The sequence below is a fragment of the Haliotis asinina genome, chromosome 6 (genome assembly GCF_037392515.1).
Source record: "Haliotis asinina isolate JCU_RB_2024 chromosome 6, JCU_Hal_asi_v2, whole genome shotgun sequence".
Taxonomy (NCBI): Eukaryota; Metazoa; Mollusca; class Gastropoda; order Lepetellida; family Haliotidae; genus Haliotis; species Haliotis asinina.
This window is the reverse complement of record NC_090285.1, coordinates 36,069,262-36,096,444: the sequence shown is the minus strand read 5'-3', so window position 1 is coordinate 36,096,444 and position 27,183 is coordinate 36,069,262. Positions and strand designations below refer to the sequence as shown.

Sequence of the window (27,183 nt, the reverse complement as noted above, 5' to 3'; positions counted from 1 at the left end):
TGTTGCTGACAGATGTGGCGTGATATGTGATTTTCGAGGAACTGTCAAATCACCTTTTTTCTTCTTTATTTAGGCGACACAAGATGAGAGGTTGTGCAGGGGAACAATGTCAGGCACCAAATCTGCTGTCTGTCACGGCTGTGTGAGCTATCACAAGGAAAACCTGGCTAGTTTAACGCATCCTTTGCTCGTTTAATTTGAAAATCGGTAATGTTCCGACGTTACTCCTGCCTCGATCTCTGCTTCATGGCTTTTTTCAAAGATTACACTGCGATAGCTCCGCTAATGCCTCAAGGTCCATTCTCAGCACCAAACATTTACACCGACACTGCCAAGCCATTATCGTATCAATAGCCAGTTAGCTCTTGCTCTGCAATAATTCCACGAGTCAACTTTTCTTCGCATTTAATGCTGAGGGACGGTGAACGGAGCGCGCAAGGATTTAGCCGGAGAGTAAATCAATTACATGCGCGATCTATGATCATGCTGTGTCGTGGAAAGGCTCTGTGTTTTCCAGTTGACGATGCCACCGGTACAACCTGCTGGCCTGGTTTGACGCCTGACGTTTTCAAGTAACGGCAGTGTCGTGTCAGAGACAACCATTTGCAGAGGGAAGCACCACTTCCAAGCGGCAGACGGCTCGCTAATAAAATCAGACAGTGGCAAAGAGAGTGAGAAGGAAAACTTCTGACAAATGGATTGAAAACACTTTCGATGGTTTGAGGGACATCTTCTTTCCAAGTTCCGTGGAATAACGGACACTTGCGAAACTGTGATAGTAAATGGAACAGAAGGAACCTTTACGCAGAGGAACAAGTTTCACAATATTGTGCGATTGAGGCGAGGGATGCATTAACAAATTTTCGTGTCGACGAAGCCACGGTGTTAATGGCACCGTTTCCCGTTCTGCAGGGTTTGTTTAAGCTATCCCAGAGGAAATTTCCCTTGGCCGTCCAATGAAACCCTGCGTCGTCCAATGTTTTTAATTACACGATGTTGAGATCAAACCATCAACGTGCGCCCATGGGCTCGATTCAGAATTGATCGCTGTCGCATCAGGTCCAAGGAAAGCTGGGAAGGAGAGAGTGGGGAAAAATTTCCCCGCAGGACGTCGGAGAACAGAACACTCTACATAACGTTTTGCATCTCCTAGCCGATAACCATAACCCAGGGCACGTGCAACTACGGCAGGACTGAAAGAACAGCGCTCGTCTCTTAATGTAGGCAATATAGCGACAGGAATGGTTGGTCTGGCGAAGTGCCGGTCCATTTAGGGGGCAAGGGGGATTTACCCCTTCCGAAAACTTTCAAATCTTCTCCTATTTTTTGTAGAACATGTATTTATGGGAGCCGAGAGGGATATTGGCATCTTTTGTTGCAACGCTCGGATTAAGGTGACAAGGACACGTTGGAAACATTTGCCGAAAGGTCGGCTGAAGACATGGCAAATCCCACAAAGATCTGGAGACATTTTAAGATCCAGATCTGGCCAAGCATTCTGTTATCTTCCATCCTCTGGGTTGTGTTGCTGCTCCCCTGGATTAATGGCATCGATGTCGTAAGTAATAAAGTGTGGTTCTTACTTTGCTTCAATTTGTAGTTACGCAGGCAAGGGGCATCAATCTCCCAAATGCCACTATCATTAACTTTCGTGATAATCGAATTCTGACCATTTATGGCACCTTTCGTAAGTGGTCGCTAGCATGTAATGACCCTTATTTTCTTATCGTTCCATGTCGTCCTGGGGCTGATAAGGTTCTGCCGGGGATGTTATTTTCAACATCATCAACTGTTCAATTATCAACCGTTCATGATATATTTTGACAAGTTATTAGTTTATGTTTCCGATTTTGAATATACGGTTCGAAAGTAAATGTTTTTTTCTGAAATGATGTTGGATTCGTAGACATTTATCACCATGAATAATCTGATGTAGTAATAGGTTACACGTCACCATGTATGAGTTGATTGTCAAAACAGGGCACAAAGCTGGTACCAAGTACATCTACCAATTTTAATCTTAACAGCGAAATGCTGGAATTGTGTATCTGTACTACAGTCATGAATAATCCCTGTCACCTTTAAAAATACCTGGATATATTTCCGTCAGATATTAATGTGATGCTTTGTGCTATATTTTTAAACAAGCTGACTGTTATACATAAAGACTCATGCAAATTGTTGCAGATAACACTAGTCGAAGGGAAATGCAAATATCAGAATCATGCTCAGTTGGAATATAGATTATTGTGACACGATTGTGATTTGTTAGTATCAAGCCCTTGTATCAAGTCCTTGTTGGCTCTGTGCTATGTTTTCTAGATATTTGCACCAAACTTGTGATATGTGAACCCTTCAGATATGTAAGCGTCTAATTCAACATGAACACAATGGGCCCATATTCCAGTAGTACTATAAGCGTTCTAGTATGATCTTAGACCGTGCCTCGTGACTTACAGCGTCAGTGTCACCACCCCTAAACCAGTTGCACAGCAAGCAAAGAAAATGAAAACGAAAAACTGGTTCGAACTCACAACAGAAGCAGAAGTTAACCATTAGCATTAACATGTTTGTGAAAGTGAATCTGCTCAGATGAAGAGCCATGTAAATGTTTCACTTTGAGACAACTACCACTTAAGCAAGATACTGTCTATGACATACTCGCAGTCTTGTGCCGTTTAGTGCAAGTTTAATGTTTCAAAGAAATATTTGCAATTTCTTTCCACGAAGGCCAGGATAAGCTTGCCCCGTTGCTGGTAACCGGTCATAAACACAAGATTATGATACAAGTCGTTCAGCTGCAGGCATTGGGAACGTTTACGAAAATGGCCATGTTTGTTTAGTATTCCATGATGAAATGTGTTATGCATGAACTTTTACCTACATTTCCTCTGCCTTTGAGTTTCTATTTCGCCGATTCTGAGCAGACACAACATATGAGTTGATAGAATAGATGGACCTTTGGTTGGCAAATGGTTCTGAATTAGATGGATAATGGAACATAGTGACCCTTTGAATAGTGCGCCAGCCTATGGTTCAATTTGTTTCCTGAAGGCCGCAAAACTAGATGGACTAGGGGTCTAGATGACTGGAGCAGTGAGTGTGGGTGTTCCGATCCTCCCCACATATATCACAACCGCCAGTGCTTGTATGAGGAAATGACTATTTAAAATTCTGCCAGGGTCTGAGATTTTTGTTTGCGACAGGATCTCTTTTTTTCATGTGGTGCTCACATTTCATCGTCTGTGAAAGAATGAGTTCACGTTTGTTTACCTCAGATTCTATCATGGTCCCTAGTATAGACTATAGTGATCTCCCTTCAGTCGCTGGCGATCTATAGCCCATTTGTATACTGTCTTGTCCGCATTTGAACATTAGAAGTTTTGGAGATTAATTACTGTGATATGCTAGTTGGCTTTACTGTCCTTCGTGTACAGATTTTCATAATTTACATGTATTTGTGGTGGATTTACTACTTGTTTTTGTCACGATTTGGCTGAAATATTGCCGATGTGATTTTACCTTTTAACTCACTCGCGCACAATCTATTTTGAGAAGATCCCCATCTTCAGAGAATGATCTACTATTATATTATAAAACCTGCAGACAGATAATTCCTATGCAGGCTTTAGGGACATTATATCCTTGGCTTCCTGTGTCGGAAGTGGGTAGTCGGTCCTCAGAGCCACGAACGTTATCTTTTTCTCCATTATAGTAAATTTCTTAAATACATGTTTTCTGTGCTTTAAGAGATATGCAACATACACTTACACGTCAACTGACTTGTGAACATCCGGATTTGAACTAATCATCAACAACCCGTGTTTATCGTAAGAGGGGATTGGGCGGTCAAGCTCGCTGACTTGGTTGACACATGTCATCGGTTCCCAATTGTGTAGATCACTAGATTGAATGGCCCAGACACTATTATTTACTGACTGCCGCCATGTAGCTGGGGTATTGCTTTGTGCAGCGGTAAACAACAAGCCTAAATACAATTCAATGTATGGACACACGTATGAAGTCAATCATCGGGTTGCTGGTCGAGACTCGATTATGTGCAGATACAACGTCGATGTGACGTTAAGCAGCATACGGTACACAAACCTGGAACTGTACACTGAACCTTAACTGTGATTCTACCGTCGTAGGTACTAGACTGGTCAATGAAGTAACATCCCGTGTGTGTGACTTTAAAACAGCATGTTGTATATGACCTAGGCGGCAAGTGAAAGTATGGGTCCGCTTTAATGAACCGCATGCGTTAAAAGACACGAAACAAGATGTTTAGTTCAAGTATACCATACGATGGAGAACTGTTACAAATTACCATTCATTGAGTGAGTGAGTTTAGTTTTACGCGAGTAGCCGTGGGTTCGAAAATTTTCTGTTCAAACATCGAAGAAAAACAACAGTTTTTCGAACCCACCAATGTTCAAAAACCACTCACGATTCGTATTCATTTATTATGCTTGCACAAAGACTTTTACGGATCATCAGACTGGATCTATACTTTCTATTGCCGCGTGGTGTATATTGTGTTTTGTGTGTATTGAACCCGCATTTGGTAGACAACAGAAGAAAATTGGAATTGTGCCATCCAGAAATCATTTGGAACATGCACTATACTAAGGAGTGATACGTTTATTGTTATATAACGTTGAAGGCGTATTTTAATATGGTTATATCACGGTGTATCAAAATCTAATTGTGAAATTGGAAAACCAACGAGCCCTTGTATCTAGGTTTCAGCCGCACATCCAGTGGGTGATCACTGAAACTTTTGTCCGTCCTCCACTTTTTGGGTTCAGCAGAAGAAGCAATAATCGGCCTCGTACATGCACACATGCATGCATGTAATTTTCACTTTTTCATTGCCGCTGCGTCACAGTCATTCTTATAAACACGGTGTAGAGGTGATGTGTGGTCTCCGTTTTTTTCTTGTAATGTGCTAAGAATCGATTTATAAAGTGGTTATTTGTGAGAGACAATTGGGAATAGAAACCGAGATTGAAGAAATCGATATCATAAACGTACTTTTCGTGGGCCTGGTTTCCGTTATTCGTCCTGTTCTTTTGGGGGCTGATTTCAGATATGTAGATTGTAGGTGTGCCATAATGACATTGCTCTGTGCCTCGACACACAGTTGCATGCATCTCAAGATTTTCTTTAGTGGTTTTAGAATTGAAAACAAAACCGCCTGGTTCTACTGTCTTGTTCTTGCAGCTATCGATTTCCTTTCTGTACATCACAGGAATACTAACACGTAGTGGTTTTGATATTTCACAGCATGACGACAGTTGACTATGGAACAAGGTTAAATATGACTAAACGTCTGGTATCTGTCAACAAGAAATCTCTTCTCACCACTGGTGATATTAAGCCTTATTTGACACTATTGTAATACATTACAGTGAACCTTTAACAAAACATCTACTAACTAATATTTACTGTTTGGAAACCCAAATTGCTCTTCATGACAGTTGAGCACTTGAAGCATTTATCAATAACTGCGTTCTAGTCACATAAAAAAACACTCGCGATAACACACCGCGAAAACAAAATAAGATGCAGATGAAAACTTCACTTTACCGAGTCACGTGGCATTACATTAGTTGAAATGTAACACTTTGATCCGTTGTGTTTGTTTGCCCCTTTATTAGTATCTTTCACCCTATTGTAACGACGCTTCTGCTACAGTTACCTGAACGTATTTTTCAGCACCATGCACGTTTCGTTTTATAAGATTAGAACAACGGGTCATGCAAACGCCCCATCAGTTTAACAGAAATAATATCTAGTTAGCGCTTCATCTTGGGCATCACGCGAGGACATAGTTCAAATGGACGGTGATTTGTCTCAGAATGGAGTGGAGGAATCCCTTAAGTCTCATTGGCGAGAGTGGCATCAATTCAACGTTTCGATTGAAATTGATGATAATAGTTGAAACAAGCCACAAAGGATAATCTCTTTACGTTTGGCGTTCATATCTGACATCTTCAGATTGATAATTATGATTTCAAACATATTAGTCTTTGTAGTTTCAGTCGAAGGTTTGCATGAAAGTTCCGTTTGTATAAAAAACTCGTCACGATATGGCTGAAATATTGTCCTTGTGAAGCTAAATGTTAACTCACTTCTACATAACCAGAACTCGTATGCAACCATCATCAGATATGTGCCGGTATCCATTTTGTTGTGGGAGTTAATTTGTCCGCCGTTTTACTAACTGATAGTGACATATAATATAATTTCAGTTTAATTATGATGCAGTTTGAAAAGCAACAGCATCGGGTTCACTTACAACACTCGTCAAACACTGCATCCTTTTAAGTATAGACTTGAGCAAAGCCAGGAGAAAAATGCACATGTAATCACTTAATGTGCGCTGGTTTAAAGTAATGTATATTATTAACAAACGCACTTTGCGGGTTTAGGTTCTGTTAAATGCCTCAAGATCGCAGTTTCCGGAATCTATTTTACATTAACTCAGTTATTTTTGCTTTAATATGTGTTCCGGATGTAATCATACAGGATGACACGTCATTATGAATAATCTGCATTGGTCAGTGTTGCTGATGGGTATCGAATTAGGAAATGCAGTTCGTTTTACCACCATGTATAGTGTAATAAAGGACACTTTCGCCCTGAACTATTATATCGTTAAAGCACTTTAACGATATAATAGTTCAGGGCGAAAGTGTGCTTTATTACACTATACATGGTGGTAGAACGAACTGTATTTCTTTTATAAGATGCCGTGTTTAATAATTTCTAAGCATATTTTCGATTAATCTATGGCAGAAAACAAACGACGGTGTCTGTGACCTAAATTAAGAATCCTCGCGCAGGGCTAACTGACGCGCTGTTCTTTTGACGTGTCAGCCCCCTACGTTAAGACAAACGTTACTAGAAAAAAAACAAATAATGAACAGTTTGTTGACGGTTTATGTGCGGCTTAAATATCTTCTCTAGATCATTTTAATTTCATCTGTGATTCTCTTAAACCATTGATACAAGGCAATATGACCGTCTCATTTCTACAGCAACGAAAGTTTAGACCAGTTCACTCACCAGAAGCTGACAAGTCATGCGACATTCCACGATTACATTGTGGGAATGTAAACATCGCAAACATTACCGTGTCTCTGTAAACTTTTGAGACGAACTGTGAGACATTTTATCCTTCGGAAAACATACACGTAATGTTTCCACCAGTGACGTTGGCTGTGTGATGCAACTTCAAACCAAGAAATGGGAGGCGACGAAGCAGTTTACTGTGGGAGACCGCACGAGGCGATGGCAACTGCCATCCATCGTGACGTCAGTTACATTGTGGCGTAAGGCAACAAGTTCAATTACGAGGGGGCAGACTGGAATGGCACAGTGACGTCAACACATTGTAACGTAATGCAAACAGTGCACATTATTGTCTGATAAAGTATTGTCGGCGCCTTTGATCTTTCACCGAAGCATCTTAGAATTATTTCTCCTTTATCTAACAATACCCTCTTGTTTCTGGGGTAAGTCCTTTGTTCTTGGTTTGCTTTTCTCACCAAAGGTAGGATACGTCTACGATCTGGCGGGTCTCGGACTCGGACTCGGGGAGGGAATTGTATTCTTGAGGGCAGAGACAATAAAGAGACCGGGATGGGCAGACTAGAGCAGTCAGGTAGGCTGTAGACCATGCTCCTCCTTTCACTAAATGGTGTAAGCGTACGTGGAAGTGAAATTTTGCTTACTGCATCGTCAAACAGCATTCAATCGCACTGAAAGAAAGATGCATACGCATGACTATATCTTTTTTGCGTCCTAAAGGCATAGCCATGTATATGGGGACCTCTGACAAATCATAAAAAATAGTATTATCAACGACAACGTTTTTGTTTCGTTTTTGTCTTTAAACAATGGTAACTGCTCTCATATGTCCATTGTACTTAGCTGATGCACTTCGACTGTTTTTGTTCCAGGGATTTGTATTGTGTTATACAATAATAGTCTATCCAGGCAATCTCACTGAAAGCATCGTTTGTCTATGGACCAAAACGAAGACTCATTCAGTTTCTGTATGAATATTTCAGTAACCCTGATGACGGGTTCAACGAATAAGGAAATATCAGGTTAAAGATATATGAAGTTTGTCGTGCATTACAAATTAGATGTTCTTCTTCTTCTTTGATGCTCTTCCGCGCAAATGACACTTTTTTATATTTATGGATCTAGTTATTTTGCTGTAGGATGGTTTTGACAGAACTAATTATAGAAGTTAGTGACTGTTCACGGGGTGAGCTAGGTGACCCCCAGTAAATGTTTCGCAGGGAAAGACAACATCTGCAAAGTGCACCATACCACATGATTGAACTACTGCAAAAACAATCATTTAAAATCTTCACTTGATTTATAGGTTTCTCCCAGTCGACGTTGATTTACAACTCCGATCAAAACGCACAGTTCTCAGTTCTTTGAGTGTTAAATCATATTGCTTGGTAGAAAAAAACAGTTTTCCTTTGTATTGATTAGTAACATTTAAAAGGCATTTTGTTATCATTGATTCAGTCGGGCAATAGACAGACCTCTGGTTCAGTAGTTACCTCCACAGTTTCAATTTTCCTTTTCAATTTTCTATACAAGCTACTTTCCGGGAACAATGTTGTACATGTACAGAGGATAATTATATTTGCTCATCTGATGCTAGTGAATCCAACCAGGTATATTCCCCAGCGACTAACGTTAATGAAAAGCAGTGAATCAATCTTTCTGCTGGATATGTCAAAGATTACCCAGATTCTCTGGGGAACCTACCATCATTGAATGTCCTGAAAGGTTGTGTGTAAAATGCAGTAGGAGCATGTTTTGTGTTTTGTGTGCTCGACGATGCCTGGTTTAGTAAAAGCGTAATAATATTAACGAGATGGATCTCCAAAGATTAATACTGAAATTCCACACTAGACATATACCCACTGTCAAACAGAAATATAAATAATATCCTATTTGGAGACGCCCACGTCATATTCTCTTGAGACTTGGGTTAATTTGAGAGGCAGAGTAAGTGTTTATTGCTTCAAGAAATACCGATCGTTTCCCAAGTGAACCTGAAAACGAAATGTGTGTGCAACCAACAAACAACAAAGGCATGCGGTAAGTAACTATAATCTATGCTAAGGTAACAAATCAATACGTATCATTTCAAAGGTATTGGCAGTGCAAATCAAATTCAATGGCAGTACAAATACAATGATACAACAGTGTCTGTGTGTATGTAAAACTATGATTACGTTTACATATAGGGCCATACTTCTCCAGTTATATCCAGATGTTCCATATACCCCACGATACCTCTTAGACCGATTGTAGGTATGTGAACTGGCACCCGTGACCCCTCTGATCTTAAAGGAAACAATCTGCCACAACTGAAAGCCTGTTCACCAGTGAATTACACGAAACGATTTTTTCTGAACACTGGCACATTTTGTGCCAGGACCCCAAACGCTCACTTTCTAGTGCACAAAGGAAAATACGCAAAAGTGACACTGGAATGAATGTCCAGCGATTTCGAAAGGTGTATTCCATTGTGGCTTACTGAGTTGTGTATGTTACTCAAACTCAACAGATATCTCGACATACTGCAGCTTTCTGAGGCCTCTTGTTCTTCGCCCTATGATGACTACTGTGTCTGTCAGTGTTAACATTTTAATGACAAATGGTCCACAGACATGGATAGTCTCAACAAGCAGTTATCTCATCACTGAGTCTTTCTTGATACTAACGTTGGAACAATTTCGACTTCCCAGAGCATCTCGAGCATCGACGGAGTCGATTTTGACGTTTTCATTACATGCCTCGAAATGGTCCCTACGCCCTCTACAAGCAGTTTGTTTGTGTCCGTGATGATGCCGAGGGTTGACGCTGACGACGCCACTATGAATATCCGGTTGCGCAATGACGGACTGCTCAGGTGATAGTCGTCTTGAGGGCGGTCCTCGTTCTTCTAGTTTTTGGACCGTCTGCTGTCTGGCCAGTTGAAAGAGTCATTCATTTGGCGATGTGTATCCTTTACGTTCTGGCAATATGTCTGTTCAAATATTACACCTGTGGCAGTCAATACCTCGCAAATGATAATCTTGGTATAGTGATATATGCCTAAACAATCTCCATCTGTTCTCTGTCAAACTGTTAGAACAAAAAAATGCACATTTCTTGATATTCCACTAACAGCTTTGGAAAGGATGTATGTTGTGGTTTGGACATCATGTACTTTTCGAGCTATTCACCTCTTGCATAAACAAATATCCTCAAACTTTTATTTTTACATTCGTCTATATTTTTTCAGCATGTGCACAAATATCTATCTAGCGAAAAAACTGACAAAGCAAAAAAAATATCATATAAGTTCCATACGACAATGTGTTACTGCAGACTGAGTATAACGTCGCGCTTCCACTAATGACCACTATACCTGCTAAAAAAGGATCGATTATTACATCACTTACACTGTTTTCCGACTGTGATCTTGTCAAACTTGGCGACACTAAACATGTGCTAGACTTGTAATCTCTCCTTCGTTTCATTCATACGGAAAACAAGCATGAGTTTTGACATCGTAGGCAGTCTCGCCTTCCATGTAATACTTGGCATTGCATTTGAAGCACGATTCCTTTCCGTGATAGATGTTCCCATATTGCCCCAAGACAGAGCTATGGGACTTTCATTTAATACTTGTCTGGAGTACACCAGGGCTGTCATCATTGGCGGTCATCTGACGGGTCAGATATTTCTTACCAGTGGTCGATATGTCCAAATGATGCTAACGGTTCTCATAAGGACAACGAGTAAACGTTATATTCTCCTGTCTGGTCGGAATAGTCCTGGTAGTTTGCAAATCACTAGACTCTAATTTGGCACGCACAAAGAACATGAATTCTCACATGTAAAGTACCCAAACATATCCCCAGAAGAACAAACAATACTCGTACCACTGACTTGAATCCCTTATCACTGCTTGTTCATCAAGCTTGAGGTTTCTTCCAGGAGTGGCATTCTTGAGAGAGTGCAACTGGAGGATAAGGAATTACTCTCACATTTTATAATATCGTCTTCGACTAAAGTCTGAGAAGACTGAATAGACTCAGGAAGAGCTCTCCATCTTTCTTTGCTGCTGAATCATGTCTCTGGCGCCATTATATACTTCAGTGGGGTAACACTCACAACATGAAACTGTTGCTTTACTGAACCATTTTGTGGTCAATATACGTCCATACAAACGTGTATTGAAAAGAGCAGTCACTCTGTATTTATTCGTCTGGGGACTCATAGACGGCAATAAGCGTGAGGTGGATTATAAAATAGCTATTTGAGTAAGGGTTGTTAATTATTCTGTACTATACTACAGATGATGGTAAGAATAAAATTCCTGCGTTCGGATCATAGCGTTGATGCAATGCGTAAAACCCACGTTTACTTTCCACCGCGCTGAATTTGGCTATTACAAACCTCTATGCCCTATTCACTCATTCATGTTTAGCGTCATTTTGGTCAACAATCCGTGTGTTACGCAATCGAAAACTGAAGTTTAGTTGAAGAAGTGTTCCTTAAAAGTAACTGAAATTTGATGCCAAGTTACAGTCACATTTAAAATGTGAAATTGAATTAGCAACTAGTGAGTGAATGAGTTTAGTTTTACGCCTGACTAAACAGTATTCCACCTATATGGCGGCGATCTGTAAATAATCGAGTCTGAAACATACAATCCAGTGATCAACAGCATGAGCATCGAACGGCGCAAATGGGAACCATTATGTTACCAGCATGTAATGTAAAGGCATGCGCGTGTATCAGGTAACATGAATAGAATAGACTTGTGAACAATGGTGAACTGGTAAATACCCTCAGAAAGTTCATGCATTACTGCAACATTCGTGATCGCATGATCACACACTGTCATGTAGAATTCTTCCACGCCATACCTTTAACCGAAGGAATCGTTAACGTTACAGCCAATTGTCTTCGTATAGGCGTGTGCAATAATAGTGTTGCCAATAGTTTGATGTTTCGCATCATATTGATTCTTGCCGACGTTCGGCATACGTGCGGGAACAGGTAGAAGACATCACTGCGGTAGCACCTGTCTAGGTTACGTCCCAATACATTATAACATAAAGGTTCTGTTAGTATCTAACTGACCCGTGAAGGTCTGGGATAGACTATGCCTTCAGCAACCCAGGCTCTGCTTGTAGTAAGAGTGAATAACGGGATCGGGTGGTCAGGCTCGCTGACTTGGTTGACACATGTCATCGGTTCCCAATTGCGCAGATCGATGCTCATGCTGTTGATCACTGGATTGTCTGGTCCAGGCTTGATTATTTACAGACCGCCGCCATATCGCTGTAATATTGCTGAGTCCGGCGTAAAACTAAACTCACTCACTCACTCATTGTTTGGGGTTTGCAAATACTGGACCATACTGTATTGAGATACAAGTATCTCCTTACATGAGATGTTATCTTAACTTTGTAAATATAACTGCACCTGAAGCAAATTCCGTTTGATGTAAGCTTTTATGTCCATTTCACAGTTTGGAGATTTCAGTAATTTTATTTTTTTGTATATATTTGACGCAAATGTAAAGCCTTTCACATTTTCGAATTGATGTTTTTGTCAGATTCCAACTTATGAAAGTTAAAAAAAACAGATTTGAAACCCTTATGTAATTTTGAAATAAGAAAACATTGAATCCGTTCGAAGCCACGCATCTCAATGTCAAACACTTCACCCATTGTATCATCAAGCCTTGTCTGTGAAGTGTTGTATGACCATAACCACAAGAGAGTTAATTATAACGATTTGCTTTGCATACAGCGGTCTCCCATTAAGCTTAATAGGTTTCACTAATGGAATCAGAAATTCACAACGCTGGAGGAGATGCTGTTTTCACAGCAGGAACAGAAACGTTATGTTAATACTTGATTTAACAACTCGCTTTCAATAACCGTCTGCAGAGATGAATTATAAAGGAGTGTGTAGGAAGTGTATGGTTAAATCACATAACAGTTTTGCTAATGTAATTATTTGTCAACTTAAACAATTTGCCTTTACGTTATGAGTCATGGCGACTGGCATAAATCCAATTACGCCCTTGAAATTGGGGGATGCTGACAACGCAGTCTGCAACCAAACGGAATCTGTAGGTTCAATAATTCTTGTATTTTATTTCTGAACGGATTATTAATTGGCATACGTCTTCGCAACATATTTTCCATGCCTGGTAATTACCAATGGGTGATGCTCATCAAACGTAAACTGATTAGTCCATAGAAAGTTAACGCTGAACAAGCAAAGCGTTATCATACGCTAAGTACACCACACAAGAAGCGTAGTAACTGTTATGTTTATTTCATGCGTTCATTAAAGATTCTCTCAGGATTCATGGTCCTTTAACCCTGTCAGTGGATATCGATTTACCAGCAAGGAGTAGAATGGTTTTGGCATGTATCTTATCTTCTTTGTGTATTGTTTACTTCAGTCTTGAGAAAGCGACATTTTGTCAAGAAGTAGGCCGAGAAGTGCTTCCATGGTCCGTGTTACCTCCAGGGAATCAAATGATAACAGGGATGAGGTATTATCTAGAGGTAGGCATGGAGTATTTTTAGAGTGTATATCGGATCCTCCTTCAGTCCGTATGCGTTGCAGACAGGAATATTTCACCTAATGCAACATACTACTCAGTCTAGACCTACAGATCGAAGACAGTCACTAGACCGTGGCACCTTAACGTCTGGAGAAAGGTTCTCTGATAGCAGTTTCTGCAGTAAATGCGTGCGCTGATGTTTGCGGTGCTATTCCAACCAAAATACGACATGATTCACCCATATTGGATTTCATGTATTGTAAACTGAAGATTTGGTCATAGTGGCATTTGGCCTGATCAGCCGACAACTACTACAACAAGAAACAGCAGTGTTTCTCATTTTCTCATTATGTTCGACAACACAGTCTGAACAGTGGATCATCGATGGTATGACGTGATATACATTGCACCACCAGACAAATTATTTCACCCTTTAATACGCAATTTAGTGTTAATACGCTAAACTGATATGTTATACATGTACCACTGACGAGAGCGACTGAAACAGAGACAATATGTTTCAATATCACTAGGCACATATATTGATGTTTTCGTTAAGAGTTGTATATTAGTATTGGCAGAACTCGGTCATATGCATTCTGTGAAAGGCAGCTGTCATCCAAAGTCCGGTTTCCCTGTGTGACAAGTCTTGAGTCATTTTTAGTATACGTGAGCATCACTTCTTTTTTGAAAACAGCAAAGAATTCAGTATAATTTTCAGAGGAAATGTTTAAAGCAGAATTTTGTATGAAGGATTTACCTCCCAATGACCCCACCAGAACTCGAAATGAGACCAAACAATGAAACGATCACATCTGTTGATTTTGATCCTTTCATTAAGATTCAGTGTGAGAAACTTTCCACACGCATTCCTATCGAGCTTGATGGGTGCATTTCTAGTATGCTAACAGGTCCATCAAGCAATTCTAATAGCTACATTTCACAGAGACCGGGGTATGATCGAGAAGATTCAAATGAGAGTCTTATCATTCTTGTTCAAGGGTTGCCAGGTAAGGGCCGACGTGTCATAGGCACGATTAAGACTGAGATGAGGTTGGACGGAGTTACGTATTTGAAATATATTTGGTATGTTCTGTGTTTGTTCAGATGATACCGTGGATTCCGTTTGTACGTGTTTGTGACAGTGAAAGGTACTCTCCTTTTCGCGATTACCTGTTATATCGATTTTCGACTGCGAATCATACACACACTCATCTTACTGTTATGTGATCTTATTCAGGATAGCCATCGTCTAAATATTCTAGGACCAAAAACTAGGAAGACATTTAAAACGTAATTCTAGTTATTTAATCTGCATTCTTAATCCTCATCACTTCAGCATTGCACATCGTCTTGTCAGCCAAGTTGTACCATACTGTCACTGTCATTAGATAATGTATATGGCATTTATGGCATTACTTGTCATCACCCTTGGCCGTGGCTGCCATCACATCAACTGCTTGAAGGAAATTTTACTGTTTCTCTATATGTCCATTGCTGAGTCTGCACCTACCTATCCACTGCACATGTATACTTGAATTTCACGTCTGATGGAACCAACTAAAGAGCAAAGAAGATTGCACTCAAGGAATTCACCGACACCAAATCATGCGTTGCCATTACGATATGTGAGACATTGTTGCACTGAATTGTGTTTTACTGCGAGTAAAGAAAAATAATGCATGCGTTCTAAAAATGTACTGAAAACCGAATGTTAGAGTGATTAAATGTGTAAAATTGGTTGTCGCTGAATCTTTGAAAACAGATCAAAATGCGAAACAACCGTTACCATTTCACTGTTTGTTCATATTTTGGTTGCTGATGTATGAATGTGAGAATAATGTGAGAAACCCAGAATCTAGTCCTTGGCCGGAATCCAGGATGTGCTTCGAACTGGTTTCGAAATCCAGGTTGCGAATAAATTAGTTGCGTCAGACCTATACTCCTGCATGTGACATTTTCAACTTTAGAAAAAATGAGTTTTATACCACACGACACGATGCAACTCCGTTCAGTGAGGAATCATCCTCAACTCGAGTCCCTCACTCGATAAATCGAATTATCCCAAGAGGTGTGACAGAACTGCCACATCGCATCTGTAAATGTCATGAGACAGTGAGAACTGCATCTCGCGTGCATCGTCATAGGTGTTACCATGTCCAAGACAGAAATGGATATTTGAAAGATATATCTTAATTGCGTGTCCCTAACATCGGCGTAATATGATTGTTACCATATATCAATTTGCTCATTGTGAGCTGGCTGCATCATTGATGCGGGGAACGAAGAGTGATCACGGCTGTATAGACATGACTGGTTTTACGCCAACCTCATCATCATCTGTATGCACCACTATATTTCGTGAAGGTCAAGGTCTAACAAACATGAGCCGTAGGAGGGCATGCCTTGCCAGCCACGATGTAAATCAATATAGTTCTAAAACTGTAAACTATGATCTTATTGCATTCCTGTCTAGCCTTCAGCAATAACAGTGAAGAAAATAACCTTAGACAATTTTCGCCTGTCACGACAATTACGGAAGAGCTCTGCGCGTGTCAATTCTCGAAGTCCCTTGGGACTCACCACAGGTCGTGACAGAGATTTCCTTCAAACTTGACGGTACTGTAAAAGGGCGTGAGCTCAACTGGTTCGAGACAGAATAGCGGCGATATAGCGGCGAGCTGTCCTTTTACAGTGGTCCCTGGTGGTAACATTTGCATATATTATATTCATGGATTTGACTAAATGATTCAAACATGAATCTGGTCTGGTTTCCGTATAAAATGTTAGTGAATATATTTGCTGGTTCGAACTTTAATGTTCAGACATTGAAAACAGAACATGTCCAATAGCGTTCATACAGATGTAACATTTTTTGGCAGTCAAAGGGTTTGAAAATAGTGTATTCTGGGTACCTTAAGACCTTTATTGTGCATTACTCTGGTTTGAATATCGAGACCTAACGTGATGTCAATGCATTCCTATTTTGTATGTTGCAAATAGTCTCCATGCCTGTTTGAGGACTACGTCTGAAAGGCTAAAGTCCTATATAGCCGTTGAGATTCTTGTAAGATTTGGCCTTTGGCAACCAATGTTTCCGCAAGAGGGGGACACGAGAGCTGGGGGGGGGGGGGGGGGGGGGGGGGAGGAGGGTGTGTGTGTCCCATAGACTCGATTATAGACATACCGCCGCCATATAGCTGGAATATTACTGTGTACAGCTTTAAACAACAAGCAAACTAGAACACTATGCTGGTGAGGTCGAATTCCAGGTTACGTTCCCGATTGTATCCGTGGAGTTTCGCCAATTTGGACTTCCGAACTCAACTTCAATGTTGCAGTTGAAATACTGTTCAGAAGAATCGCTCGCCCGTAATACTTAAAGTGAATATATGACTCCTTTCGCACAGAAATGTGTTAATTGTTAACACACGCCAATAAAACGCCATGTGAAAACACATATTTTCAATAAAACAGTTCATATCTCCAGAATAGAATCGCAAGGTAAAGGGTTCACATATAAATACTTTTAGAATATTAAAGTGATAAATTGCTAGGTCTGTTTTATACCGCATGTCGTTATCAACGCCGATTTCATGCTCACTGTGTGTGTGTTATTTATTTATAAACGACCCAAGACGCTGTGTAAACGTACAGCTGTAATTTCAATCACATCGTGAATGTAACACCATCAATATGAATCACAATCATTACCAAATTGATTATACATTATACATAGTCCATTTAGACAGATCAAGATACAAGAGTACAAGTTAAACGATAGTGTGCATTTCATGTTACCATGGAGATATGACGAATTTATACGCGTATCTCGTCCACGATCTCAAGCAATTGAACGTTATATAATTTTTGTTATGTCATCTCAGTTTCAAAACTCACCCTTTGAGACCCGACCCAGATAAATATCTGTTGAACTCTTTGTAACTCCATTTAGAATCGACGGTCTTTATTGCATTGCCGACGGTCGGCTTTCAAGTGTTATACCCATGAGACCCTCAGTGCCATCCAGGCACAAGGCTAGCGCCAGACAGTTGTTGGAAGTAACGGTGCTTGTCCAATAGGGATTCAAGAATCCTTATGAAGTGTGTGCAAATCCCTTCATACTTTGATCTTAAATAAGCCTGGAGAAAGCAATCTGTGAGCATTGTTATAAGAGTAGAAAATCAAGTTTCTTCACTTAAACCGTTATATAATATGCCTGCCATTTCCTGCTGTAACGTCTTGCAGCTGTCATGCCTGATATGAGCAATGCAATTTGACACGTTCCTTGCTTATATCTTCCCTAATGTGTCGACAAGTAAAAACTGCAAACTTATTAGAATGACGTCAGCGTCACTCAGCTGATATGTTTGACATGAAAAAACTCATGTATGTGATAATTCTGACAACAAAACCGAATTCATGTAAACTATATTATTTAGGTTTTGAGTGTGCCAGCTGAAGGATACATTTGTTTAATTGTTCATTTAATACTTAGAACTCTTCTGCGTCAGTCCAAACATCCCCGTATTGAGTGTTAATCACGACAGACGGGGTACGATCACATGCATCCAACGGTCCATACAGGTAGCAAAGGTTCTGTACGTCCCCATGGTCCCTGGTATGGTGATCTTCCTTCTGTTGTTGGCGATCTATATCCGATTTTTATATTGTATTGTCTTTTTTAATTACACTCTTTTAGTTTTCCTTGCTCTTTTACGTTCATGTCTGTGATAATCTAGTACTTTTACTGTCCTTCGATGGCAGGATTTTAAGTTCTCAATTTCGTAACTTTAATATTGATATAAATTAAAATGTTCTCGTCACGACATGGGAGCAATATTGGCCATATGCCGCTAAATATTAACCCACTCAATCACATGCATCAAACAAGATGCATGACCAAAAGCGCCGATTCGGTTTGTCACCTTTCACGACATGCATGGGCTTCTGAAGTTCAAACCTGGATGTTAACTGGTGTCTGAATTTCTGCACACTTATTTCAAATGCATGACCTCCTTTGATATTAAACTGTTCGTATTTGGTTGTTCTACTGCGCCTTCCTTTATTTTTTCACCAAAGCAACAAACAAAGTGCAAGACATCTCACAGCACCGACGGGAATGCTAGCAGTGCATAACCCTGTTCGTCTTTTTGGTGTGCACATACTTTATATCCACAGTTTCTCTTTTGGTGCTAAAAGGTTTCGATTTACATCATCGTCCCTACTTGCCAACGGTGGCGTGTAGTGTACACGACACGCTCTTTCATAGACAGTATATCCTTTGAGACGTGATCGGAACCCATAACGTGTCAAGGATCAAACTACATGTAGTTGAAACAGACACTCAGCTTAAACGTCACCACTTCCCAGCCCACCCCAGACTTAACCATAACCTGATTTGTGACCAATACGTTTTGCACGTGTCATATTGCAATTAACAGTCAACGGAATGATTCTTTACCAGAAGCAAACATTCCGTCATGGGAAGGTGATTTCGCATTATGATATATTATTCAAAAGAAACAAACCACCATGCATTGACTTTATAAATCAGATTTAGGAATCAGTGTGTCTGGGAAATGCAAGTAGCGAGGGTCACGATACACAAAGTACAACTCCATGTTGTCATGGCGTATGTAAACAGGGGAGGATGTCGAGCTACTGATGCATTAGTGTCAATCAATGTCCCATGTTCGTCGGATCATGATATTTTATTCATGAAACCAACAAATAGATTTTGAATTGTGGTAATCGCATTATTTAGTCTCCAGGAAACATACAGCTGTGGCCAAAATCAAATATAGAGATACGTATATTAATTTACCCATCATCACAAGGGCATCAGAGCGATGATTGTCATAAGTCTCGGTCATGGCAGTTCCGTGGAACAGGATCCCACTTCTATAATCACTATGCCTGTTAAGATTGAGTGAGTAAGTGAGTGAGTGAGGTTATTTTTACGCCGCACTCAGCAATATTCAAGCTATATGGCGACGGTCTGTAAATAATCGAGTCTGGACCAGACAATCCGGTGATCAACAACATGAGCATCGATCTGCGCAATTGGGAACCGATGACACGTGTCAACCAAGTCAGCGAGCCTTACCGCCCGATCCCGTTAGTCGCCTTTTACGACAAACACGGTCACATTTTATGGCAATATGCCTGTCAAAACATTGTGAGTATCAATTTACAATCATTGCATTTCAAACTACAATAACCACGTCCTAGATCTTATGGATAAAGCGTCCGTGCTAAGGGAAGACGTTAATAGATGGTATTGGCTGTTTCCATGCTTGGTGTTGACGGGGCAAACCAAGGTCAAGTCTTCTCTGATTCAGAATTTCGCGTTTGAGACATATATCATTTTATATAGAGGCATGAAATCAAATGGTATTGCACTACCACCCAAAAACTGGATTTGGTTTGAGTGAATCACGCAGCTCGCGATACACAACCCGAGTTGCATACAAAAGAAAAATAACCGCTAATGAAACGTTTCACCCCACTTGATTTCACCTCACCCAAAATTTAAGTTAGAATGAGCAACTCCAAGTTTCAACAATGTTGCGCCTACATCTTCACGAGAAGTAAAATTTACCATTTTCCCCAAGTGTCTGTAGTTAATCTTGGGAGTAAGACATAGTAATTTAATTCCATATTGAATATATACAAGGATATGAGCGGTTCAATCTTACCAAGATGCGGCCTGTAGTGTGATCACATCCGCGCATCTTCGCGATGTAAATGTGTCTGGTCATGATTCCTTTGCCATCAAATCTCAAAGCAAATACCTACAATGGTTTACCATTGATCCGAGTTGGTCCTTATATCGCTGCAAGGTCTCGTGGGTCAAAGAGGACTATCAGGCATTGCTGCCGGAGGCATGAAACTGCATACACGCGTATCAATCGATAAATTCTCTTTCTGAAATTTATAATAATGTCCCTTTGGCTGTCTGGTCAGAATGGTGCATCTCTGGTAAAGATCGTGTAACACAATTTTGCTTCATCAGGTCTCAAATGACACAACCCGCTCTCTTCTCATTTACTTGGGCCTGGGGAGATTAGCGAGAGGTTCACGAAAGTCGTCTCTTGAGATGAACCAGTTAACTGGAAAAAATAGTTTAGCTGGTATTAAAGGCGTTCAGCTTTGATAAATGTCGACATTTGCATACCAAAGATGACTTGGCTGTGCGAATGTCTATTGAACTGATTCTCTGATAGTAACGACGTGATATAATGGCTTTAATTTAGATGCCGAGATAATTTAACGTGACGCCGGCTTAATGCACTTTTTTGTATGTCCGGGGATAAAAACAATGTCTCAAACACGAAACATATATTCGAAATATGAGATGCTTTGACATTAACCAATTTCATTTTCCATTGTTTGAAAAGTGAAACACACAAACACACACAGAGAAATATGGGGAACTCATAGAACATAAGTAAATATCGATGATACATTAACCCATACACCCCTCTCTAGCAGTTACAGTGCTCTCTATCCCTGTATCTCTCATTAAAGTATACTCACTGTGTATATTCTCACCACGACATATTGGATATATGACGGTAAATATTAACTCGCTGACTCACTGTTGGTAGTATTTAGGCAGTTTATATATCGATGTCTTCTAGGGGCATATAGAAGTTGTATGTGTGACCTTATTTACAGAATCTTCTTTTTAATTCTTTGAAAGACAACGAAGGGGTCTGAAATGACCCCGAAACATTGTGTTTCAAAGAATTATAAAAAGAGATTTATCCATGAAAGATCGTGGTCAGTTTTTATATTGCACTGTCAGATGATGCGAAGAAGTCAATTACTTCACAAATTATATTCATCATAATAATCTATACAGAGTGAGTGCATATTGCATAATGCTGCATCAGCATATTTGCGGCTATGCGTCAGGGGATTCTTCTGGGAGGTCGTGGTAATAATACTGAAGGTCTATGCCATGTGTACAGTATCTGGGAACCCCTAAGGTTTCCGATGCGACGTTAATTGAGATAATGTCGTTACAATGTGTAAATGAGTCTATAATTACCAATTACCAACAATTTTTGCGACCGCGTGGTAGCAACGTGTGACTGGCTGATTGGGTTCCAGCGTCCCTTGGTATCTTGGATCATTGGTCGTTCTTCCAACTATAAATGTGCTTCATACATGTAGTCTGGCTCGATTTCTCACATGGGTACAGTGCGTGAAGACCATTTCTGGTGTCCCCCTTCTTAATATCGCTGGAATCGTGGAAAAGGCGGCATAAAACCCAACTCATCCACTCGCTAACCTCACGAAGTTAAAACGTCCGATCGCAAATAGAAACAAGAACACAGAACGACACCTTGACTATCTCCTGTTCATTTATAGTTTCAGAGCACAATTGCATTAACTTTAAGCCGACACTCTCATAAATTTTACTCCAATGTCTTTCACTGTCATTCTCATGGTTACGTACGGAATCCTTTAAAGCTTCCCATAGCTCTTCATATTTACCTCCGCATAGTCGTAGTGGCGCGAGCGATACAAACTGGTATAGCACACTTTATCCTCAGGGGATTTTGCCAGTCGTACGATTACAAAGTATCTCTTTCCTGCCTCTTTGATCATTGCTCAGCGCCACAGAGGAAGCTTCAGCTCGGAATGCGGCTTTACCATCTGAATACAAGTTGGACATTTCAATGGAAGACCCCCTCCAAAATAGCTTTACTTTATAAAAACTACCAATATGTTTATTACGCTGTTTTCATGGTATTTTTTTCAAATGGTAATTCAGTTTGTATGTGCAGGGGTTCAAAAATATGTTGAAAAGACACTTGCCACAGGGCAAGTGACTTCAAGAAAGAAACTGACTAATCTGACTGACTAATTTTCCACTTACCCTAGTTTTATGACACAATGTTTGATTTTATAATTTCACTCACTACTAGCTCTACTCTATTATTATTATGTTTTAAGATTAATATAGATATGCAGCAGAGGGTTCGGGTGATCCTGGCACAGTCAGGCCGATGAGGCTCATCATCAGCGATTACACGATTAAAAAATATTTTGTTCTCCAGATAAAATAATACCTTGTAATTGTGTTATGCTTATGGTGTCCACGTTTGTTTTCAGACAACTGCGATGCCAACTAGGAATATTACAGTGAATGACAGGTGCTGCAACGGGATCCTTGGATATGCCACAAACAATGCAGACTTTACGATAGTGTGCTCAGAGATGATATGTTGCAACAATAGTGAGACCGTGGCCGTCGTACCTGTCGATGTTGCACTGGGATTCAGTTTTCGTTGCATGGTGGGTAGCCTGTTTAATATTTAATTGATGTTCGTATGAGCTATTTTCCTAATGTGAAATAAAACGACAAATAAAAGAAGTGCGGTGACTCATTGTTCATTTGGTGAATGAGTGTCAGCGTTGGGCGTCCATCAATCAAACTATTACGTCTATATACGGCTATAACTGTAAGCTAAAGAGAACGGTAACACAACACTTGACAAAGCAGTCTGTACAAACAGATTGAGGCAATAACATAATGCAGTTGTTCTGTTTGGAGACGGAAGAATTTCATGCAAGCAAATGGTTACTCTATACGTCACTTAGGTTTGTAATGACATATATATTATTTCTTCTCTGACAAAAAAGAAATGTTTTATTGTTACGTTGCTACGGTGTGCTATGTCTTTCTCAAAACCACGGTCCCTAGTGTGGTGATCTACCTTCAGTTGTTGGTGATGGATAACCCGTGATTTATAATGTTTTGTCCAAATAGTGCTACTAGCTTTAAATTTCCACACTAGTTCTAATTGTAACTGTGATGTTCTAGTTGTTTAACTAACCTTTGATGACACTTTTGTTGCTGCTTTTTTTATATAAAATATACAAGCTTTATTTCAACATCAAACATTTCTTGTCACGATAAGGCTGAAATATTGCCGATGTGACGTTAAATATAAAAGTATTCACTCGCTCACTCAAAACTAATAATGAACTTTTAAACCTATGTGAGTAAGTTTGGCATTACGAGCCTGTTAACAATAACCTAGGGACATGCATGTAGTACAGTACATGCAGTACATGCTGAAGCCTTGTTGGAATTGCGGGCCGTAGGCGCGATTAGTGAACGCTTTATCCACTAGGCTAACCGAAAGCTCTTGCTAAAACCTTAGTGGGCGTCGTCTCTTCGAAGATACGTTGAATTTATTACGGTAGTATCAATGGACAGATGGTATGACTTTCAGCTTTTAATTGGGCATTTTGGTGTAGGTGAAACTAAATAACATGTAATTTTGGGGATTGCACTTTTTTGTTAAGTACAGATTGTAGTAGTTTTGCTTGGATGAGTGCATTGGAGATTCGAACTGCCTATTGACAATTTGGAGGGACAAGGATATGTTGCAGTTTGTACACGTGGATCTCCTCCCAAGTAATCTTTTCGTGAAATACAGTAGAATCCATAGGTTACTTGTGCTCGACATGGCCGAATTGAAGTATAGTTTTCACAATTTATGTAAACAGATTCCTCGGAAGTATATATCATTTAATTGTAGTAAATGTCTGCTAAATGCAATGACCATTGTATGAATCGGTCTGTAGTATATGTGCGTTTGTGGATCACCACCAACAGTTGTGGTACTTAGTTTTCGCGAAAAAGGAGAACATGTTTTCGTGTGTTTTAGATTTAGCTGTCATTAAGCTACTAAGGAGATTTGTAATTGCTACCGCTTGTGGTTTGGTAACCTAGTGGTTAAAGCGTTTGCTTGTCACGCGGAAGACCCGGGTTCGATTCACCAGATGGCTACTGGTTTAACCCACCGTGATATTGCTGCAATATTGCTAGTGAGTGAGTGAGTTAAATTTTAACGTCGCATCGACAATAATGCATTTAGTGACAAGAAATGTTACAGATATACAATAATTCATCAGTCATAGAATGTATTTAAATAGAACAAACAGAATACTATGTCAGGTAATACCATGTAAGCATGGGCTATTGATCACCAACAACTAACAGGAATATTCCTAAAAGCTGCGGAAAAGTAAAGTTTAACTCATTCACTCACTAATTGCAAATAGTGATGACACCAGACGCTCACGAATACTGAAACATGTTTTTGTTTGCTTTTAGACTAAGTCCCAAGTTCATTATTTATGCTACTAATTAAAATGAGAATTGCAAATACTATAAGTGGTTTTCTTTTTAGCCGAGGTCTGAAGTTCGACATTTATGCTACCAGGCGGGTGGAGAAGTTAGGACATCCAATCAGGATCCAGACCACGCACCACGTGTCTGTTGTGAGGATGCAAAATTTGACATTCTCTTGAATCAATGGGATGCTGCTATGGTTGTGAAATGTGTCGCCAGGTAGCCAAAGGTGTGCCTCTATGACAAATGCTTGCAGTGGAATGGTGTGATATATGTGATAGACTTCCAATCGAAGTGATGTTTGTATTCTGTATTCGGATGTAGTACTACTGGAGCTGTGTTGTGTCAGCACAAAGGAATATTTTCTGTGAGTTCTCAAAGCTGCAGTATCACTTTACCACATCGCTTGGACACACAAATCCCCATCGCTGCACTCTCACGTTGCATCAGATAAATGAGAACGAAGACGACTCATATGAAGGCGTATGAAAATGCGCCATGTCCGTATGTCGCTTGTTCACCAAACACACAGTGCCGCTTTGCATGAGAGAGCTGATCGTTTTCCTGGATCGTAAAACGAACATCGGAGTAATATGAAAAAACAAAACAAGAGACTTTCGTGTTTTTGTGAAATGTTTATAGAAGAAACACAATGAAGCACCAAATATTATGTCAACCGAGGAGGAACTTCATGTTTGTGGTTTGTATGTTCATGAACTCGTCTTCAGAATTGTTCAGTGCATATGGCAACACGATTTTCTATTGACATATTTTGGCCAGTGATTTATCATGTATTGCATTGAGGTCCACAGGTATGTATGACATATCAACCGGGACACTGTAAATATAGATATTTCGATCAACTATTGCTGTTTTGAAACTTTGATTTAACAAGTCTATCATATGTGTGAATGTCTCTGAATCTTGTGAGTGAATAAATGTTCTTTCTACTGCTGTCGCGAACACTGGCTTCACAAGACACGAACTTGTAGAGTTTAGTGAGTGAGTGAGTTTAGTTTTACGCCGGACTCAGCCATATTCCAGCTGTATGGCGGTGGTCTGTTAATATTCGATTCTGGACCAGACAGTCCAGTGATCAACAGCATGATAATTGATCTGAGCAATTGGGAACCGATGACGTGTGTCAACCAAGCCAGCGAGCCTGGCCATCCGATCCCGTTAGTCCTCTCTTACGACAAGCACAGTCGCCTTTTGTGGAAAGCATGGGTTGAGCTATTCTACCCGGAACCATCACGGGTCAATTAGGTACGAACTATTGCGTGAGGAGTTTAGTAGTTTAGTATGTACCACAACTTACTGTCCTCTTTTACAGGTGAATCAAATAATATTTATGAGTACTGGCTGTTTACGCGGTAGGCGTTGTTACTTGTTTCGGGTCCTAATTTGGACACTGCACATGGGTTCGAGTCACAGTTTGAAACTTCCACAGCTACACTCTTAACATAAAACGCGTGCATTTCATTGAGTGCAGCTCTAGAATTTTCTAAACTCTTTATGTCGTCACCGATTTCGATCAAATTTGAAATATATGTTAATCATAACTTATAAACACAAATTTGTGTTTCTCAAAATTATTGTCCAAACTGTGATTCGAACACCTGTCTCTACTAATAGGGCTCCGAAATCACAGTACAGCTCAGTGTCCCTTGAGCACGTCGTGAACTTGAGGAAACACCCGAATCCTGCGTTGAGTTAATTTCGTTTCTATTTGCGTTAGCGCTAAGACCACTCTAAAGTGGTTTACGTCTTGCATCACTTTGGGATTCGTCCTAGATTAGCCTGACACGCTATGGTCTAACTGGAATGCTGTCAAGGGACCCACTTCCTCGTTCCTGAAACTTGTAAATAAATGAACATTTGTATTCCAGGAAGTCAGAAATGTCGAATGTCTTTCCAGAACAAATGCGAGGTAAGATCATGCTACCCTGCACCATACGTCGTTTGAGAAGTCCAGAGGTAACATGACGTCATTGTTTGTGTTTTTAGGGCAGAAATTTGAAAAAAAAAACACAACGAAAGACGCCACAGTCTGAACATTGACAGGAGGATGTATGAGTCCAGTCCAGTGATGATCCACAGCACCAATATTCGCTAGGCTTTCAACATATACCGCTTTCGTCTCTCGGGACTTTCCTCCTACTTGAGGTTAACACGCCACAGTACATCAGAGGGTGGACTCGTGTAAAACACGACATTACAAAGAGATCCCCAAATATATCACTCCTTCCAAGAAACGATGAGCGCAAAAACACTGCCAGCTGAAATAAGATGAACATGTTGTACGACACATGAGTTACACGTACATATCCTGTGCCTAGACCCACCTACCACAAGAGTGGCTGAATCGAACTCCTAATCAGAATTGTCACTGGTCAAA

The 27,183-nt window shown here is 40.2% G+C and overlaps 1 protein-coding gene across 1 annotated transcript; it reads left to right on the top strand.

The window, feature by feature from the left end:
- The first annotated feature begins 542 nt into the window (after positions 1 to 542).
- On the top strand, positions 543 to 25,739 carry LOC137286959 (uncharacterized). The gene is made up of 3 exons (XM_067819008.1): positions 543 to 1,558; positions 22,754 to 22,936; positions 24,844 to 25,739. The coding sequence occupies exons 1-3, from the start codon at positions 1,442 to 1,444 to the stop codon at positions 25,006 to 25,008; spliced, it is 465 nt and encodes a 154-aa protein (XP_067675109.1). The 5' UTR covers positions 543 to 1,441; the 3' UTR covers positions 25,009 to 25,739.
- Positions 25,740 to 27,183: the final 1,444 nt, after the last annotated feature.

Bases quoted from the DNA above. Each gene is read 5' to 3' on its own strand.
- LOC137286959 (XM_067819008.1), top strand. From the start codon at position 1,442: ATGGCAAATCCCACAAAGATCTGGAGACATTTTAAGATCCAGATCTGG. The intron at 1,559-22,753 runs GTAAGTAATAAA...GTTTGTTTTCAG, and splicing joins GGATTAATGGCATCGATGTC to ACAACTGCGATGCCAACTAG. The intron at 22,937-24,843 runs GTGGGTAGCCTG...TTTTCTTTTTAG, and splicing joins GATTCAGTTTTCGTTGCATG to CCGAGGTCTGAAGTTCGACA.